At 45.4% G+C, this 21,181-nt stretch overlaps 2 protein-coding genes and 1 long non-coding RNA gene across 4 annotated transcripts; 2 read left to right on the top strand and 1 right to left on the bottom strand.

Moving 5' to 3' along the window:
* LOC110433454 lies at positions 147–7,215 on the top strand. 2 transcript variants are annotated; one of them, XR_002450880.1, is made up of 5 exons: positions 147–356; positions 2,271–2,429; positions 6,338–6,513; positions 6,594–6,731; positions 6,839–7,215. It is a non-coding gene; the product is annotated as an uncharacterized LOC110433454 (long non-coding RNA). The 2 variants fall into 2 exon arrangements; XR_002450879.1 differs by having other exon boundaries at positions 169–356; positions 6,338–6,480.
* LOC8072412 lies at positions 11,097–14,774 on the top strand. The gene is made up of 5 exons (XM_002455339.2): positions 11,097–12,181; positions 12,679–13,185; positions 13,300–13,359; positions 13,482–13,898; positions 13,983–14,774. The coding sequence occupies exons 1-5, from the start codon at positions 11,594–11,596 to the stop codon at positions 14,559–14,561; spliced, it is 2,151 nt and encodes a 716-aa protein (XP_002455384.2). The 5' UTR covers positions 11,097–11,593; the 3' UTR covers positions 14,562–14,774.
* On the bottom strand, positions 15,670–20,640 carry LOC8085805 (GTP-binding protein SAR1A). The gene is made up of 3 exons (XM_002457534.2): positions 20,285–20,640; positions 20,038–20,169; positions 15,670–16,302 (listed from the first exon to the last, which is right to left on the bottom strand). Exons 1-3 carry the CDS (start codon positions 20,411–20,413, stop codon positions 15,982–15,984), a joined length of 582 nt encoding a protein of 193 aa, XP_002457579.1. The 5' UTR covers positions 20,414–20,640; the 3' UTR covers positions 15,670–15,981.

A 21,181-nucleotide genomic window follows, 5' to 3' on the forward strand; every position in this document is an offset into this window, starting at 1 on the left:
GTCATCTCTGGTTGTTTCATGGACCAATCATGCATATACAGCAACCTCAAAACAACAGAAATGCTATCTCACACCCATGTGTTTTTAGTTATGTTGGCACACGCTTTTGCTGTTCGTCGGATGGGCATCGTGCGTGTCTTTGCCACCGCCGTTTCTTTGTCTGATTTGGAGGGCCCACTTTTTCAGTACTGTTCAAAAATTGAGAATCACACCTCTCCGTTTTCTGAGCATTCCATTTTCTCTTCGTCTTCCCCCCCTCGACGCTTTGCTCCGCGACACACCCAAGGCGATTTCGTCGGCGCGGCGGCGTTTTGGTCCGGCGAACTCGCACTTCTCGATATAGAGTGCTGCCGAAGGTGTGTACTAATGGATTCTTGTTTCACGCTCCCCAATTTTTGTGGTTCTGTACTTTGTTGAGGTCAAAGGGATGGAGATTTGGGTGAGGGACTTTGTAATGTAAGCAGGCGATGGGGTTCGATGGGGTAGGAGATGGGAGGACCAGTGCCGCCGCCGATGCCGCAGCACCCTCGTCCGCGTTAGTGACTCCTGCGGGGGCCATGGATGCCATCTCTTCTGCGCGTTCGTCGAGTTGTCATCCCATGTCAGCTTTGCCACTAGCGACGGCGACCTTCGCGGTGAGGTGTTGCAGTCGGCTCGCCTCTGCCTCCACCTCCCACATTACACCACCAGCCCTGTGTTGTTTCCTCTGCCTCCGCCCCCGCGCTCGGCTTCATGTTGCTTCTTACGCTATGCCTAATGCTGCAGCGGCCACGAATGTCTTAGTATCCTGAACGCCGACGGCCACTGCAATTTGTCTTTGGAGCAGCTAGGTTTAACTGATTTGAGGTTCATTCTCGTGGAGTGGAATGCTGCGAACTTGAGCTGCTTAGGGTTGGGGATGGGATTGGGGAATTTTTGTATCAATTTTGGTCCCCTGATTTTTATTTTCATTTACTGTGTTGGCTTATGTTCCCTTCAGTTTATTTGATCTAATAGACTGCTTGTGGTTGCTTCACTTGTTCGTACTCTTGCCTAGTTGGTGAGGTCAGTGATATTCTAATGGCATGAACAAAGTAGAGGGCTTGTTTGTGTATGCCTGTGTGTTTGTTACTTTCTCCTCCGTACTGGTTTCCTGTATTTGTTCAATTCAGCAAGTGCCAGGAAATCTCTTTCTTGATTCAAAGTAAAGTATAATATATCAGAGTCAAGTGTCTATCTGCATTATATGTTTCTCACCAGTCCTCTTCCTGTGATTTGTGAGTACATTGATAGCAGTAGTCGTAGGATTATATACTTATCTAGGATCTGAAACAACAATTGTGGTTAACATAGAATAGGAACCTGCTATTTGTTAGCTGCATCCACCAATTACTGATTGATTTGAACTCTTCTCCTCTTCTGTAACTCCAACCTAATGAGATGCAGCAGCAGTAGCAGACTACTTTTTGGGAAACTAGTTGAATCCAAGAACGGACATCCTTGTTGGTATCTCTAAAATCGGATTCTCTGTTTCGATTAGCTGACAGGGTTCATTTTGCAGACCTATATGACTGAGATAGTTAGATTTGTTTAGTCTTGGTCTGTGGCCTCATCTGCGCAAGAGTGTTGAGGTGGCATGGTGGAATAAGAAAATTATTGAACAGTTTTATATTTCTAAAAGTACATAGTATAAACACTGCTAATAAGAGAGGGTGGAATTTCTAGTTGTGCTATGCAGCTTTTCCTCAAAAGGGAATTAGGAGAGGCCTGGCCAATTTTCTATATTTGGTGCAGCTTTTCCACTGTCTGAATCCTTCTCAAATGAGATGGTGCTACTGCTATTGCACCTGTATAAATTTTCTGCTATCATTTAACTTGAATTCTCTATGGTGTTGTATCTGTTTTATTAACTAAATACAGAGCAAATAATGCTTGCCGTTTATGCCACCTTAGTATAAAATCAAGTGCTACTTCCTGTTCTTCGTATATGTTTGCTAGATTTTTTATGGGCAACTTTATTAGTTCAAGAGGAAACAAGAAATTCTAGAAAATAGACTTTTGTGTCAGGCACCTGAAAGGTCTTGAGATATTATGCATTTGTGCTGACAGTCACACTGAATTTTGTTACTTTGTATATGTCTGCAACCTAAAATCTATCATTCATTCAGTTGCTCCAGTTAATTGGCTGAATCTCTATTTTACGACTGAAACTTTGTTTAACTGGAACTCATGTGTCTTTAACTAAAACTCTATTTATATGCTAACTCATGTTTTTCTATGTAACCATGAAGGATAAAGACTTCTGTTCTCATGCTGAATGTATCGATGGGGATAATGATGATGATTTCAATATGAACTCTGAAGAAAACATAGCTTCTTTGGATCCACATTTGTCAGAGGATGAGATTGATGAAGCTGAACCAGTGAAGACTTACATGCATTTCATACAGGTTAGTTGTTTTTATACTTGTTTCCCCTTTTTTTTTCTTTTTTTTTCTCCTTTTACATGGAGGGCAGCCTGCATTGTGCCATTTTTCTTGTGCAAGGCTGGATGAGATGTGTGGGTCTTGTGGATGCAATGCTCATGTGGTCCATGTTGTGGCTCCTTAACTTTGTACAACTAGAGTACTTTTGTCATGTTCGAGCATGAGTAGTGCAGAAAATGTTGATTGTATGGGGAGAGACCACTTGTTCCTGTTGGAGAAGGTGTTTGTAGTTTAGCAGTAAAGGGTTTCTTCACACGCACACTTTGGTAGTCTGTGAGGCCCATTTTTTCTCCCAAACAAATGGCTGGTTGTACACTGACTGATATTTGTCTTGCTTTTATGGTTGTGTTCCAGTTTGTCTTTCTATTTTGTTAATGCTGATAAACAAGTCATCCTTGCTGGCTTTTCCTGTGCTGTGCATGTTCGCTTTATTTCCCATTAAATTTGTGTACCCCCATAGTAATTTTTTGACAAAAGACTTCTAATTTGTTTTTGCTACCACTAATGCATCCTCTCTATCTAGACTCGTTCAGTACCACAAACTAATTATACTGTCAACAGGCTCCACATGCATGAGCTAGATTTTGTTTTATATACATATGAAGTATAATTACACTAACAACAAGTAGTATTTGCACTAATCGGCACGTGCAATTTTCATATATGTGTTTTGTAATTTTTGAAGATCATAAATAGTATAATTGCATTAACAACAAGTTAACAGGTGGGGCTTTGCTTGCTTGTCTCAATTGTATTTGTGGTATGCTTACAAATTTTGAGCGTGCTAGGAATGAGGACTAACTAGCGACGGCTTATTTAGAGGCTTCGTAGTGCATAGCTAATTTGTTACAATACAGGTTTTCGTAGAATATTTTTTGCATTTTGCACTCTTGGAATAGCAGAATTATCACCATCCTTTTTTTCCTACCAAATAGGTTACACTTCAGTGTCACCCTTGTTATATTGCTAGTTGTCATCTTTCTTATCCTTACACTTTTATGTGTGAAATCTGACCACTGAGAATCTCACTATATATGCATAGCCATTGTAGAAAGTGTATACATGGATGGTTATAGTTACATTTTGCTATACTCAGTTGATTCTAAACCTTAAAAAACTCCCTACTACAAGTAGAAAACACGTATCAACCTATAGGGCATAGGCATAGGAAAAAAGGATAATGTAGATTTGCTAGGAACTTGGTTATACAGTACAACTCATTCCTGGTTTGTATTTTAAGAGGCAAACTTAGTTTTCGGTCCTCTTGTGCTTGGAACATGTGAGAATTGCCATCATCTGTTTGTTTTCTTGTGCTTAGCATGATAATCATGCTTAGTTCTTTGTGCTTAGTATTTTAAGTATGTTTATTGCGATTTATGTCAATGCACATCAAATTTTTGTTCTTGTCCTTTCATAAAAAAATATTTCTTATGATTGTGCTAGCACACCTTTTCATCTGTTTATTGTGTTTTTTGCTTGCCCACAACAAGTTTTTGTCCTTGTTTTTGATAGAAGAAATGGTCACTTGTGATTTGTGCTAACACACCTTGTCCTTTGTTTAGTGATTTGGCCCACACTAATTTTTTGTCCTTGTCCTTCCATAGAAAAAATATCTCTTGTGATTTGTGCTAGCACACCTTGTCCTTTGTTTATTCTGATTTGTGCTACCATATACCACATCTTTGTTACTTATGATTTCTGGTGACAACAACTGAAAGGTCCTAATATGGCTAGAGGGGGGGGGGTTGAATAGCCTATTAAAAAAATCTACAACCTCACTAGAGCAAGAGGTTAGTAAATAACAAAGCGAAGCTTTTTGCTCTAGCTCTAATGGGGTGTTTGCAAGCCACCTATCCAACAATTCTAGTTGATATAATCACTAGGCACACAAGAGCTAAGTCACTACTTACACTAGAAAGCTACTTAAAGTTTCTATACAAGTAAGTAAGCTACTCTAGTTTGCGGGAATGTAAAAGATATGGTTTGAACTTTATACCGCCGCGTAGAGGGGATGAACCAATCAATAATATGAAGTCCAATCACCAGGAGAAATCCAATGAACAATCACAATGGAGACACACAATTTTTCTCCCGAGGTTCACGTGCTTGCCGGCACGCTACGTCCCCGTTGTGTCGACCAACACTTGGTGGTTCGGTGGCTAAGAGGTGTAGCACGAACCTCGTCCTCACTAGGACACCACAAGAACCTACCCACAAGTGAGGTAACTCAATGACACAAGCAATCCACTAGAGTTACCTTTCGGCTCTCCGCCGGGGAAGGTACAAGACCCCTCACAATCACCGGGAGATGGCCACGAACAATCACCAACTCGTGCCAATCCTCCTCCGCTGCTCCAAGCCGTCTAGGTGGCGGCAACCACCAAGAGTAACAAGAAAACCGCAACTAGAACGATCTCCAAGTGCCACTAGATGCAATCACTCAAGCAAATGCACTTGGAATCACTCCCAATCTCACAAAGATGTTTAATCTATGAAGGAGATGAGTGGGAGGTGTTTGCTTAGGCTCACAAGGATGTCAAGTATGTTAGAATACCAAGAGTGTGAGCCCTAAGCCGGCCAACAACTATTTATAGCCCCTCAAACAAATAGAGCCGTTGGCTCTCTCACTGGGTCAAAACTCGGGGTCACAGGACGCTCTTAAAGGGGCACCGGACGCTCAACACCAGCGTCCGGTGCTCCAACGTCAGCCGCGTGTCAGAGTCTAACGGTAACCTGCAGAGCACCGGACGCTGGGCAGGTTGGCACCGGACGCGTGCGCAGAGAGCTCCGCAAACTCGCAGGGTCACCGGACGCAAGCCACCGGACGCACCCTGAGCGTCCGGTGCTCACCGGACTCATGCGCAGAGAGGTTTGCAAAACCTCCTCACACCGGACGCACACCACCGGACGCTCCAAGCTGCGTCCGGTGCCTATCGTCCGGTGCCTAACCCTAACCGAGTCAGGCAGCCTGCACACCGGACGCTCAGACACAGCGTCCGGTGCCTCTGAGCCAGCGTCCGGTGAGTGTTCCTCAACGAGAAACACTCCCGCGACTTCTCCAAATTTCCCACCGGCGCAATAGAAAATATGCACTTCATTTTCTCAAAATGCGCCGAATCCCGAGGAACCCATCCTCTCTCTACCCTTCAAACTCCACCTCCTTCTCAAAGTGTGCCAACACCACAACGTGTAAACCGACATGTGCACGTGTGTTAGCATTTTCACAATCATTTTTCTTCGAAGGAGTTAAGTTAGCTCACTAGGTTCTAAATGCATGCACATGAACAATGACACCTAGTGGCATTTGATAACCGCTTAGCCAAAGAATTCCCCTCTTTATAGTACGGCTATCTATCCTAAATGTGATCACACCCTCTATGGTGTCTTGATCACCAAAACCAAAACCCTAAGCAATACCTTTGCCTTGATCTCCATAGGGTTTTGTTTTTCTCTTTCTTCTTTTCCAAGTTGAGCACTTGATCATCTTGTGGTCATCACCATCATCACCATGATCATCACTTGCTCCATCACTTGGCATGTACCAACCTCATTAAGTCTACACACACTTAGTATAGAGGTTAGTACTAGGGTTTCATCAATTATCCAAAACCAAACTAGGGCTTTCAACAACTTAGTTTTTTCCTTGTCTTTTCATAGAAATAAATCAATATGCACAAATAAATAGGAAAAAAGGATAAAGTTGGAGCATTATAAAGAATCAATATGCAGTTTTAGCATTTTGCTTGAATCTATACTCTTGTTGTGTTGAAATAATCTTGGTTTCTGATACTTGCATACTCTTATTATTGTAAATCAGTATGCAATGTTGATTTCTATACATTGTTGTGATCTATTTTTATCATTAATTTTAGTTGCCACCTAGACCTACTATGAATCCTTGGCATAGGAAATGGTGATCGAGCAGCACGCCAGGGCCATTTGGAGGTCTGCAGGTACTAGGTTGAGGAACTAGGGTGTGATCCAAATATGGCTACAAGTTGAGGCTCATGTGAAGGTTCTTTTTAGCTTCTTTATGCTTCTGAAAATTGTATGTTCCCAAATGTGTAAACATTTTGGCACCTGGTAATGTGAGATATGCAAATTTCACTTTTATGTCTTTCTTTGCAGGTGCAACAACGTTTGTAGCCTCTGCACAGTCAGCCTACTAGCAATAGTGTGGATGGTTTTGTCCGGAAACTTTTTGTATGGAGTCATCCCTTCTCCATATCCAAGATATGGTCACTTTTGCACCCACCTATACTTTGGGTATGTTAGTGGTTATAGTAAAGTCTTCTATACGTCAGCAGACTTATGTCCTCATGTATATGTGCCGTGCAGTCCTTCAATTTGATCCTTGCATTGTTGTTTTACAGGTCACTTCAAGGAAATAGACCAACTGATAAAATTTCAGAAGTGATTAGCCTCATGTAGTCTCTTGCTGTCTTTTGAGTACAAAAAGAGACACTTGAATCAATGCTTATTGGTCTCTTTATCTTTACTAGCCCATAGTGAGTTCTTTTGTTCGAAATTGTTTCTTAGAGACCTTAGTAGAAATGAACTAGTGGGGCTGGTTCCTCATATACTTGGCAACCTATCCTACACAGGCAAACTATTAGCATCATCAACAAAATTCTTCTTTCCCAAAGCTATAACATGATTGGTTTTTGCAATAACATTGGTCTTCGGTGTAGTTAAAGTCACAAACCAGAAGAGTATTGTTCACAAATAGCAGCCAAAACATTTCAGGTGATGGTTGGTTCGTGTGATATATAATTTTCTCAAATATAGAATACTCATAGTTGAGTTCACAAAATGTTAGAGCTTGGAAAATATGCTCAAGCTACTTTCTAGTAGTTTTGGTGTAGTACTATAGAAATAAGATGCATCCAGAATATACTACTGAATTTTAAAGTGCTTTGTTACTATTAATATCTGCTATTCATGAAAAGCAAACAAAGTTACATAATTGCAATCACTAAGAGCATCTCCAAGGGACTTTGCAAATGAATTTTGCATTTAGTGTTGTTTGCAAAGTCTCAAACTCATTTGCAAAGTCTAAAAATAGTCCAACTCCAAGGGACTTTGCATTTAGACTTGGCAAACCCAAAGTGTGAACCCCACCCCCGAAATTTTTTTCACCGATCGCGCCCGCGTGTTTTTTTCCTTCGTGCCATTTTGATGTATGTCGTGCGTGCCAGTCGCCGCCCAGGCCAGGTCACCGCCAGTTGCCGCCCAGCCCAGGTCTTCGCGCCGGTCGCCGCCCAGCCCAGGGCGTGTTCGTCGTTCGTCGCCGTCGTCGTTCGCGTCAGTTCGGCTCCGTCCACCTCCGTCCTCCTCCGAGGGAAGGTCCCCGCGAGGGAAGGTCCACCTCCGTTCCCGCGCCGTGGCCGCGTACGTCGTTCAGACGTGGCCGCGTACGTCGTCCAGACGTGGCCGCGTACGTCGTCGTCCGTGGACGCGCGCGGTTGGGAGGGCGGGCGCGCACGACAACTGGAGGGACGGCGGGCACGCGCGGCAGCTGGAGGGCGGGCGGACGGACGTAGAGAAATCGCGCGGGGTGGGGGGGAGGGGCGGGGTGACGGAGTCCGACGTGGAAGGCCGAAATTGTGGATGCAAAGTGGTGGGAAGGTTTGCATATATGCAAAGCCTCAACCTCTATTTGCAAAGTTAACCAAATTGCAAATCTTATTTGCAAAACCATTGGAGGGGTATTTTCTACTCTTTTTTGCAAATAGGGCAATGCAAAGTTTGTTTGCAAAGCCCTTGGAGATGCTCTAACATTGTGAATTGCAGCTGTTGGGAACTGCAATTGTTGTTCTCATAATGTGCAATTGATCCTCCCCCTCTCTATGATTGTGTTAGGATGAAGAAAAAAAATTGTAAATTGTCCATCCTTAGAAAAAAATTGTCCCTTATCATTTGTAATTGTGCTGCTCCCCCCCCTCTTTTTGTGATTGTGTTAGGATGAACAAACAAAATTTGTAAATTGTCCATCCTTAGAAAACATATTGTCCCTTGTATTTTGTGATTGTGTTGGTCCTTTCCCCTCTCTATGATTATTTTAGGATGAAGAAAAAAATTCTAATTTTTCCTTCTTTAGTAAAAAAATGTCCCTTGTAAAAAAATGCTTTTTCTTGTGTGGTCCAGAATACTGCATCATAATCTTTGCTTAGCTGTACAAAGCCTTTTGCTTTTGATTTGTGCTAACACATCTTGAAATTTGTTAATTGTGCTTTGTGTCAATGCACTTCTATTTTTTATCCTTGTCCTTGCATAGAAAAAAAATATCTCTTGTGATTTATGTTAATGCAACTTGAAATCTGTTAATTGTGATTTGTGCCAATATATCTTTAAATTTGTACTATGGTCTATATGGTAGGGTTGGTTAGTAGCTAGCAGTTACTTGTCCTTTGTGCCGAGACATCATTTTTGTCATTGTACTTTGTTATGTAGTTTTGTAGTTATCGTTTGATGTCCGCATGTATATTTGTGATGTATATGTTCGCTTTTTTGAAAATTTTTACCTCTTTCCACCCATGCACACAGTTTACAACATCAACAGATTACAAGTGCAATAGAGTACAACTACCATAGAATCTGTGTGCTAGTTAAAGAAAAAACACATAAATTTAATTCTCTGTTTGAATTCAGGTATTACTCGGCAGCTAAAAAACCGTGTGGTAACTAGGAAAAAACACATGGGTTTTTGCTTGATTGGATTCATGTGTTTTTTTCTTTGAAAACACCCGTGTGCTGGAAGTTGATAAAACACATGGGTGTGGACTAGACAGACTTCAAAACAAACACACGGTGGATCGATGGGCATCGGCAGCCATCACAGCTCGGAAGATACGATACGACGTCCCCGAAAACAGAACGAAGAAACCCAAGCCCTATACGAATGGGCCGAATCTCCAAGACTAATGGGCCTCCTCTAGCCGCCCACCGTGTTTTATTGTGGAAGAAGTTCACTTTACGTCCCTCAACTTTCGCAAAAGTCTATTTTTCATCCCTGAACTTCAAAACTGGGTAAAATACATCCCTCAATTTTTGAAACCATGCATATTACGTCCCTGACATGGTTATGAGTGGTTTTGAAGGCAGTTTTGTCTTTTTCATTTTTATTTATTTTGGCTAAATATTTGTAAAATTATAGTAAACCACATAAAATTCATAAAATAGTCAATCTGATTTTGTTGGACTCCAGATAAGTAGATCTACATAGTGAACATATAATATAGTATGCTTTAGTACAAAATTTTTATTGTAGCTTTAGAACTGTTTTTTCTATAATTAATTAGAATAATAGCTATAGTTTGTATGGTCCAATTGTGGTGAATTTTTTATGTTAGACTAATTATTATATGTTTAAACTATGGTAAAAAATCTTACTCATTAGATCATGTATAACTTAGTTATAGATTTATTATAATTTAACAAGCATAAACCTAAATAAATCTATAACTAAGTAATACATGATTCAATGAGTATAAAATTTTTACTATAACTCAAACATAGAATAATTAGCTCGCCGCATAAATTTCATCACAATTAGACCATAGAAAATGTAGCTATAATTAGTCTAATTAATTACAGAAAAACATAGATCTAAAGATACATCAAAAAAATTTGTACTAGAACATACTATATTATATATTCAATGTGTAGATCTACTGATCTGAAGTCCAACAAAATTGAGTTTTCTATTTTATAATTTTTATGTGATTTACTGTGATTTTTCAAAAAAAATCAGCTAAATTAAATAAAAAGAAAAAGATAAAACCGCTTTCAAAACCAGATCAAGGATGTAATGTGCACGGTTTAAAAGTTGAGGGATGTATTTTGTCCGGTTTTAGTGTTCAAGGATGAAAATCAGACTTTCGCGAAAGTTGAGGGACGTAGATTTTTTCCTTTTATTGTCGAGCCTAAATAACATCACGGCCCAAATCCAGCCCACCCGTCGCCGATGCTTCCAGTGGAAGTAAGCCCAGCTGCATGGCGCGCGAGCGCGCAGGCACGTATACGTCCGCGCAAGCGGTCTTATCAGCTGACGTGCCGCCATCCGCACGTCCCTGCTGGATGACGCGTCCACGCCACGAAAGCAACGGCGGGATCTTCTGCGGCTTGGCTCCTGGAAACGGACATGCGCCGACGTCGCTGCCGACTTGCCGTGTCACCTCGCCTCACATACACACTGGCGTGGCCTGGCCGCGCTGGTTTAAGCCAACCGTGCGTCCGCCTTTTTGATGCGGTTGACAGCCAGTGGTTAGCGTTTGCCTTGGAAGGCAGCGCTACTGTAGCTTAACTGCGCGTCACGGCATTATACAGACGGAGGAGATGTCCTGCATGGCTGCACGTAATCAGACCTTGTAATGTTCACTCCTCCAATTTTTTTTCTTGCACAAAACATGTTAAATCCCGATTCAAAAAAGAAAACATGTTAAATCCAAGGTGGCTTTGCGATTATATGTTCTGTATATATCTCCTGTACAGTTTGACCGCTGGTTGTGTATACATACACACAACCTCGCAAGTCGCAGGTGAAGAACACAGCAAATCAGCGCCACAATCCGCAGCCAAAAGCACCACAAACAAGCGGACAAATACGAAATATCCAAATGTCAAAAAGATCCTTTGCAACAAGCAACCAAAAGATTTTTTTTTTCTTCACCGCTCTCTCACCTCCCACAAACGATCCAGTCATCGCCTACCTCCAGCCTCCTGCGGTGCGGTCCTGCCGTCCTTCCCCCTTCGCCACGTCTCCAGGTATATAGGAGGACCTCTCCTCCACTACCCGTCCTCTATCTCCCCTTCCGGCCTTCCCTACCGCCTGTCCTTTTTACAATCATCACGGCAGCCACTCAGCATCGTCGAGCAGAAGCCAAGCTCTACTCAGGTGAGCAAGAACTAGAAAGAAGAAGATTAACCAGCCGGCCGGCGAGCCACACAGACCAGGCCACCAGCCGGCAGGGATCCCTAAACATAAACCGCGCTATTATTAACCAGACGTCCAGCCGCATCTCAATCCGCGCGGCTTAACCGCCCTCGTGCGCACGAGAGAGGAAGACACGTTTCGGAAGGCGCCTGCCCAGGGGCCGCCGCCGCCGCCGCTGCCGCTGCCCGGCGCCATGGACGTGCTGAGGTTCGTGCGCACCGCCGCGCCGCCGCCGCAGCCTCCGGTGGCGCCGGCCTCGGTGCCGCCACCAGCGGCGGCGATGTCGGCGCAGCGCCAGCGGCAGTCTCTGCACCAGCCTCTGCGCGTTTGGCCGCGTGGCGTGGGAGATAGACCGCCACCGGCCGGCGCCTCCGTTCGCGGCGCGGAGCCGAGGAGTCCTCCGCCCGATGAGGAGGAGCGGAAGGCGGAGGAGGGGGACGAGCGGAGGCAGGGCGGCAACTGGGTGCTGCAGATGCTGCGGGTGCAACCGAGGTGGGTGGAAGCCGCGGACGCGGAGGCCACCGGCGGCGGCGGCGGCCAGGAACCGGAGGAGACGGAGGCGGTGGCTGCGGCTGCGGCTGCCGCAGGTTGCGTCGAGGAGTGTGCCTCCTGCGGCGGCGGGGAAAACGACGGAGGCTGCGCCGTGGGGTACGACGACGGCGAGGTGTTCGACCGCGCGTCGTTCTCGCGGCTGCTGCGGAAGGCGTCGCTCCGGGAGGCTAAGGAGTACTCCATGATGTCCTACCTCTGCAACATCGCCTACATGATCCCCAGAATTCAGGTACCATCACCATCATCATGGCTAGTACAGTAATGCTACTCTTTCTCTCTCACGCGTCAATTGCAGTTCGTCCTCGCTGAATTTGGCCTAAATTGTTTTCGGTAAATGCTCATGAGCATTTGATTGTGCCAGCCAGGTGCCGTGCTCTTGTTCATGCCGTATATTTATTTTCAGCGTCAATGCAGGTGCCGGGTGGTGGTATTTTCTAGGAATGTTCAAGCTAAGTTTGCTCTATTTTGGATTGTACTGTCTAATTTTCTTTTCCAGTGCGATTTTGCAATAGCTACTATTGGATTAGTCCAAGTCCATCCTTGAGTTCTGCTTGTCTTTGCCAATTGGTTAAGCGCCTAGCTTGGACTGTTTCCCGGCTAATGGATATATCGTTATTTCTGAACCAGAGTTTCTTATACTGATCTAATGTACCTGAATTACGGTTGCAAGTATCCTTTTCCACTGCCTAACTTCGGAATCCTTTGCTTTCATGCCTCCCATCTCAGCCAAAATGTCTTCGGAGATACGATTTGCGGTTTGTGACATCGTCAATGCAAGACAAGGCCGGAACTAGCCCTGATCAGCAGCAGGAGCATAGCACTGAGAAAGATGAATCTGGGGACCAAGCACCTGAAGCTGTCGACAGTGCGGTGCCAGCGAGCAAGGGGGAAAGAAGTGGCCTAGGGATAAACCCCTTTGGTGCATACCATGTAGTGTCTTCCGCCGCCTCTTATTTGCATTCCCGGGCCATGGGCATCATGCCATTTGGTCCCGGTAATGATGCCAAGGATGATCCAACAATCATGGCATTCGTGAGTGGCGAGAGCAGTGACGGATTGAGCTTGGACGAAGCCTCATTTGTGGCCACAACAAACTCGGTAACCTCCATGGTTGCTGCCAAGGAAGAGGAACGCCAAGCCGTTGCAGATGATCTGAATTCTTCAAGGTCTTGCCCTTGCGAGTGGTTTGTCTGTGATGATGATCAAAACAGCACAAGATACTTTGTGGTTCAGGTATTGCTTATATATGCCCAAATTTTCATGGTGGTTCCAATATATAGTTTCTGTTCTTCGTGCTTCTTAATCCAATTCTGTGCCATTGTGGTTGTTTGCTTTTGTGACCTGCAGGGCTCAGAATCAATTGCTTCTTGGCAGGCCAACCTTTTATTTGAACCTGTCAAATTTGAGGTTTGATGATACTACTAGCTAGCTAGCTGTTGCTTAAAATTTCAGTTTCAGAAGTTGGTAGCATATACGAGCAAGCTGATGTTTATGTATAACCTCTGTCCATTTTTTATGCGGCGCTGCAGGAACTGGATGTGCTCGTTCATAGGGGCATATACGAAGCTGCCAAGGGGATATATCACCAGATGCTACCCTACGTGAAAGCCCACTTGAAGAGCTGTGGCAAATCCGCACGGCTGCGGTTCACCGGGCACTCCCTCGGCGGGAGCCTGGCTCTGCTCGTGAACCTGATGCTGCTGATGCGAGGGGAGGCGCCCGCGTCGTCGCTGCTGCCCGTGATAACGTTCGGCGCGCCGTGCATCATGTGCGGCGGCGACCACCTGCTCCGCCGGCTCGGGTTGCCGCGGAGCCACGTGCAGTCCATCACGATGCACCGGGACATCGTGCCCCGGGTGTTCTCCTGCCACTACCCTGACCATGTCGCCAACATCCTGAAGCTTGCCAACGGGAATTTCCGCAGCCACCCGTGCCTCACAAACCAGGTAGGTCTTCGTGGCCTGGAGGTCGAGCCATTCTTTCAGCAATGTCCATCATGAGTCCAATCCATTGCAATTGCATGAATGCAGAAACTCCTGTACGCGCCGATGGGGGAGGTGCTGATCCTGCAGCCGGACGAGCGGCTGTCCCCGCACCACCACCTGCTCCCGCCGGACAGCGGCATCTACCACCTGGCCGGCTTCGGCGGGGCGTCGGCGTCGGCGTGGGCGTCCGGGGACGGCTCCCTGTCGCAGCAGGTCCGGTCCGCGCTGTCGGCCTTCTTCAACTCGCCGCACCCGCTGGAGATCCTCAAGGACGGCGCCGCGTACGGTCCCCGGGGCTCCGTGTACCGCGACCACGACGTGAACTCGTACCTCCGGTCCGTGCGCGGCGTGGTCCGCAAGGAGGCCCGGCGCGCGCGGGAGGAGGCCGAGCGGGAGCAGCGCGGGCGGTGGCGCCTGCTCCTGTGGTGGCCGTTCGGCGTCCACGGCGTGTCGTCGTCGTCGTCGTCGGGCTCGGGCTCCTCGGGGCGGCGCGGGGGCGGGGGCGGGGGCCTCGTGGACGCCGTTAGCGAGGCGGCCAGGCGCGCGCACCTGCTGGTGGTGGTGCTGCTGCCCGCGGAGCTGCTCGCTCTCGGCGCGCTCCTGGCCGTGATTAGATTCAGGTGAGTGATAGATAGGCTCACGTCGGTTCGGTTCGACACGTCCGTCCGTCCGTTGTGTTCGTTCGTACGCCGCCGACACACACGATTCTTTTGTACCAAAAATACACACACACACACACACGTCTGCAAAGCAAAGGCGCCAAGCGCAGCTGCGTCGCATGTAAGAGTAAGATGAACAAGGAAAAATAGAAACGCGAATTCTTTCGTTCCGACCTCAGAGTAATCCAGTAGTCATCAGCAACTTCTGTCTAGTCCGAGGCCGTGCCTGCCGCGTTATCCTTTTCCTGGCTTGCCCCGCTGGCAATGCAGGCGGGCGCGCGAGGCACGGGTCCGCGTTGTGCCCCGCGCGGTCTGCTCGTGCTCGTGCCGAGCCGATCCCATCCAAACGTGTGACGTGGCTGCTCGGTTTTGTGTGGCGCTCGTCGTCTCGGGCCGGCCTCTCGGCCCGCTATGGTCCTACCGGTCCACCGGCCGCGCGGCGCGGCCACGAGAGCGACGCGCGCGGTAGGCGACGCCGGAGGTGAGCCAGGTACCGGTCAGCGAGCCAAACCCGCACGGGATTCGTACCCTGCGAGGGTTCAAAGTTCAAACCCGAAACGGAGCCGTGACTCGTGACCGTTTTCGCTCGGAACGGATGCGTACGACGAGCTGGGAGGCTGCACTGGCCGTTCGACGGCCGCAAGAGTCGCTCTCTCCCGGGTCTCCGACGCAGGGAAAGTTTCGGATAGGAGCTCCAGCCCAAAAAACCAATGCCACGTCATTTTATTGATATATCCCGTTTCCATCCATTTCTTGTTTTCCTGTGCCAAAAGTGCTCTTACCTGTTCTTGTTGACATGATACATCCATTTCTTGTTTTCCTGTGCCAAAAGTGCTCTTACCTGTGACATGATGGCAGCGTCCAGACTGACGTACGCTGCTTCATTTCAACGAGAACGCAACATAAGAGTGATGCAACCTTCACCAGGGACCATGTTTTAGTGTCATTTATACGTACTACCCCAGTCACAGCAAATGCAAGGTTTGGAATCTGCAGATACACAATTTGACATTACCACAGCCTACAAGAATAATTTTAGAAACCGCAAGGTCACCATCACCGAGAAAAAACCCACCCAAAGCTGCCATGAACAATGCACTGCTTCATGTAACGTGATTACATAAGATTAAATACTTCTAGCTGCCTCGAAGCAACCGCATTTTTTTTGAACCGTTTAGACCACCCAGAAACAATCAGAAGAGAAAGCAGACCCCATCACAATATCTAGGATTAATTAACACCAACTTACAAGCTTTGCCTGTCACTAGCTACCATAAACCTTTTCATGCAGCTGCCATGTTCTCCATAGTTACGACCAGTTCCACTTGATTTTCAACCACCTGCGAACCTGAGCAGCGCCATGGACAAAAGAGGACGACAGTGCCTCACTTGATGTACTGAGACATCCATTTGAAGCCTTCACCATAGCCCATCTTGCGCACCACACTGCACATGAAGATCTCCAGGGGGCGAACATTGGAATCAGCCAAGTTCACGTTGCCCTTCCCCGTTGTGAAGTTGCTCAGGCCAAGGTAGTACCGCAGTTCCTCCTCTGAAGCCGCGTATGGGATGTCAATCTTGTTGCCCAGTATGAGGAAAGGAACGTTTGCAAGGGAGTCATCTGCTAGAAGCGCATCAAGCTCTTTCTTTGACTCGGCAAACCGTTCCTTGTCAACAGCATCCACCAAGTACACAACAGCATCAACCTATTGACAGGCAAAAATTTAGAAACAGCCAATCAAACCATATGCACATTAAAACTGTGTAAGCATAGAACTCATCAGGTTCAATTACAACTCACAGTAAATTGATAAAACTGTGGGACATAGGACTCAACTCATCAAGCTCAATTACAAATTTAAAGTTAAATGTTAAAACTGTGGACCATAGAATTCATCAAGTAGTAGTTGAATTTAGGGCACAAATATTACATGCCTAGTGCAAAACAGACCTTTTTTTTTCCTGACCATTCGCAGCACAAAAAACTGAATCCATGTGGCTCAAACATGGGCATCCCAAAAAGATAAACAGAAGGCTCAAACAACTTATGTTTGACAACATGCAGCAGCAGCATTTAAGGAAATGCAGTGGGGTGGAAAGCAAGATGCAAGGCATGGTAATCAGTTAGCTTGCGGAAGACACCCATAGCTGTTAATGACGTTGGGGAAGATTTGATACAGTTTACATGTATAATGAGTATACAAATTCAAGTCTTGAACCATTTCCAGACGAACTTACATGTTCCCTCCATGCATTCACTTCCCTTGTAGCCAAATAGCGAAATACAATTTATCAACAACATAATGTACACCTTTCTTGATTATAGAAAAGTTACCAAACTAGATCATGTCTGTTGTTCCTACCATTCTAGGATTTTTTGTTTTGTTTTGTTTTGTTTTGTTTTGTTTTGTTTTGCTGCAAAACCCACCACAAGTGAACTCAGGTACTTCAGCAAGTTTCTTCCAAGAACAGTACAAAGCGCCAAGTCAAAGATTCCTCTAAAGCCCTCTAGTTTTCCAAAGCAAATTGACCACCAATCAGTGTGTGAGATCTTAGCACTCTGAGCACTCAAAGACTTCCCACACTGCCACCATAACACAAAAAAAATGTGACCATAACCAGTTTACCGATAGCAGAACTCTACCTTTACTTTCTCGGGCACAGTCAGTCTCCAACACAACTACATCCCCTCTGCACAGGTAACGGGCTGCAGAGCCTCTACCCAAGGGCACTGGCCACCACTCCCAAGGTGGAGTCTGTTCCTCCCAAGGTTGACACTTTGGGGGTGAGCCAGCCAGGCTTGACAGATGAATGAAGAAGCAGAGGAAGCCTAGTAGAAGGGTGCCATGAAAGAGCAAGGTGCCCTTAGTTCTGATTCTCCCCAGCATAGGTGGAAGGCCAAAATTATCCAATAGCAATAAACAGGCACACCTCACAAGCCTCTTTGGTGCTCTTTTGGTCAACTGGAATACACGAATAGTACATATCAAAAACTGGCAACATTTTTATTGGCTGTGCTTTGCTAAATACATTGGAGAGGACATCTATCTTCTTCCAACGTTCCTAGGTCAGCCGGTGTTTCTAAATTCAAGAACCTCAGGCAAACTCAGGTGTTTTCAGAAAGTCTCATCCAAGAACAGTACAAATCACCAAGCCATCAAGTAGGATTTTCATTGTTTCTTTTAGCAAAAATTGACCAAGAACCAGTGTATCTGAAGAGCTTTGCACCTATAGCACTCAGACTTCCCACACTGCCAAATTACCACAAAAACTGTGATATTAACCTTTATATCAACTATCACACGTGGTGTAAAACTCCTAATAACTATATGCAGGCACACTCCTCAGTATTATTAATGGTAATTTGGTCAAGGAGGAAACCAGAGTCATATGTTTGGAAAGCTCTCCAAACACAGTGATACATGGAAGAGCTGCCCAAGTGTATATACGGAAATTGAACTGCTCACATAAATTGAATGGAACACGTTGGAGTGGTCAAAATTTAAGTGTAAGAGGTAAAAGTGAACTCCAAAGATCAGTTGACCCATGACCTACCCAGCTGATAAAATATTCCACACACAGGACTGGGCATGGGTGTCAAGCATGTGAATCTCCACACTTCCACCTGCCCAGCAAATGAGAAACTCACAATTTTATCATTCCTTTGGGGCGAATGAGCAAATGCAGCACTAAAGCTCTGGAACTGAACTCACGTCAATGATTCAATCCAAAATCGAACACACAGTAATGCTGCTCTTAAAATCCTAAAATTCCTTTCAGACAAAGTAAACCAAGAATCAGTGTCTGGAGGAAATTGCACATATAGAGCTCATACTTCCCACATTGCCAAATTACCACAAAAACTTTGGCATTAACCAGTTCACCACTAGTGGGTGGTTTTACCTTCCCATCTTCTGCCAGTCAGACTCAGGACAAAGTCACAAATCTAGCAAGATGCTGACCAGAGGTTTGATGCATGCTGGCAAAGATGGAGGAGCAAACTTGCCAAATAGTTGTAAGTTGATATCTCAGTCATATTAGTGGTAACTTGGTCAAGTGTGAAGCATGAGCTATACATTTGGAAATCTCTTCAAACACATTTGATACATGATAATATTTTCCACAAAAATAATGAAGAACATAAAAGACAAAGAACATCTGCCGTGCTCCAACCACTCCAGGACAAATGGTGTTTAATATATGAAAAACAGGCAGGTGAACTCAGGTGTTTTCAGCAAGTCTCATTCAAAAACAGTACAGACAACAAAATTTGAGCATTCTTTTTGTAGCCTTGTAGGCTTTCATCTTAAGATAAGAAAAAAAAACAGCACAAGTGTATCTGGAGAACTTTACACTCATAGCAGTCAGACTTCCCACGTTACTGAATTACCACAAAAATTGGTTTAGCACCAGAACTTTACCTACCTATCTTCAGCCATGGCAAGTCTCCACTGCTCCAGCGACCAGCCAGAGCAGGGTGCGGACAAGAATTTGATGCTTGCCAGCGAAGATAGGAGGAAAAGTGCACAATAGTTGTAAACAGGCACCTCATAGTCTTACTACTAGTAATTCACTAATTTGGTCAACCGTGAAGCATGAGTTGCACATTTATAATGCTCTCTAAGCACAATGATTCATGGACAAATTTCCCATGTTTTTGTTGAAAGCTGTGTTCTGTCGAAATAAAGACTAGCATAAAAAATTGAAAGCACTAGGCATAAAGTCCAAAAGTTTGTTCTACTCTGGTTAGGCAACACCCTTGCTAGGAAATACTAACTAGTAACACTTGACAGGTGCAGTGTGTAATCTTATCGTATACAGAGATCATATCCTACAAACCTCACTGAATGTTTGATGGTGAACAATCAATGGGGCCACTAGGTAGCCCCAATAAAATTATAGTGGGTCGTTGTAAATGCGCAGCTAATATCAATGTCAGAGCAAATAACAGCCTAACAGGGATGTTCTAATATCTTTAGGAATCACATCATGATCAGGTGGCCAAAATCAAGACCCAGTGGGTCAGTCATCCTTGGGTCCTTGAGGAGGTTATCTTCACAGGATCGTAGCTCTGGGTATGCTGTGACCTTCTACAAATATATTTTCTGCTTGTACTACAGCACCTTACCTATTTGGTTATTCAGATGTAGGCATGTAGCATGCCTAGCCCCAGGTACTACTTATATCTAAAACCCTATTGCCTCTGTCTCAACCAAAATTCCAACACCAATCCACACAAAAACAGTACATGGAAGCACTCTTAACAATAATAAGCAAAGAAATTCAGATGTCGTTTAACCAGAGATACCATGTACCACTAAAATCCTACTGTCTCCGTCCAAACCCAAATTCCAACACCAAATCACACAAGAACTGTGCCGCGACGCCCTCTAACAATTAATAGGCAAAGAAGCGAGCAGCAGAAGGAAGAAGAAGGCAACCTTGGCGTAGTAGTCCTTCCAGACGCGGCGGGCGATCTGGTGGCCCCCGAGGTCGAAGGCCTTGAACTTGATCCTGCCGATGCTCAGCTCTTCTGACGTCGGGTACTGCGTCGGCTGGTGCTGCACGAGCCGCTGCGATGAACCGAATCGAACCAGATCAGGAATCCCCGTTTAAGTCGAAAGCACATAAGAAGACTGAAATTCGCAAGGAAAAAGGGGGCGAACGTCGGAGGTAGAGAAAGAGGACCTCGTCCTTGAGCATGTGGAGGAGGGTGGTCTTGCCGGCGTTGTCGAGGCCGAGGAAGAGGATCTTCGCCTCCTTCTGCCACAGCCCAAGCGACGCCAGCACCCCGTAGAACCAGTCCACCAGGAACATCTCTGCAACTCCGGCGATCTCCCTCTTTCTCCTCTTCGCGCTCCGCAGCAGATCAGACGACGATGACGCCGGCCTATCTCTCGCCTTTTGTCCCTTTCCCTCTCTCTCTGGTTTTCGACGGGAAGAATATTTCTTCCCCTCTTCTTCTCCTTGTGCCCTGCGTGCTGTATTCTAGATTCTTCTGCGGCGTCTACTTGGTCTAGAACTTGTACTCCTCTACCGTCAGATCTGATCACGCGGTCCTTACGTTGCCGGATTAAGAAAACCACGGCTGAGAACATAAAAATGCTAAAAACTCCTCTAATACTTCTCTCTGAAAACAAAACCCTACGGCTGAGCGTTAATAGTCACATCTACTCGTAAGAAGCTTCAGTGGCTAGTACAGTGCTCTGTATTAATTTTATAATTAGCCCCTGCTCCATCTGTACAAAAAAAAGACTTGTTCTATGAATGAATCTAGACAAGTGTTTATCTAGATTCATTTCTAAAATAATGATTTTTTTCTAGAGGGAGTACTTATAAGAAACTCCCTAGTTCTTGTGATCCAAATTCTGATGGATTTTTACTCTATTATTAATGCATGGATTATGCTAGTTTTGTTACCCATATGTATGTTAATGGGCAAAAGTCCTTAGCCCATTTCTTAGTTACGAATTATGGTTTTACACTATGTGAACCTAAAATACATAGACTTAATTGGTTCGTTACCAAAAATTTCCATGCCAAGGATTGGACAAGCTATGATTTTAGCTTGGTTGGCTACTAAAA

The sequence above is a fragment of the Sorghum bicolor genome, chromosome 3 (genome assembly GCF_000003195.3).
Source record: "Sorghum bicolor cultivar BTx623 chromosome 3, Sorghum_bicolor_NCBIv3, whole genome shotgun sequence".
Taxonomy (NCBI): Eukaryota; Viridiplantae; Streptophyta; class Magnoliopsida; order Poales; family Poaceae; genus Sorghum; species Sorghum bicolor.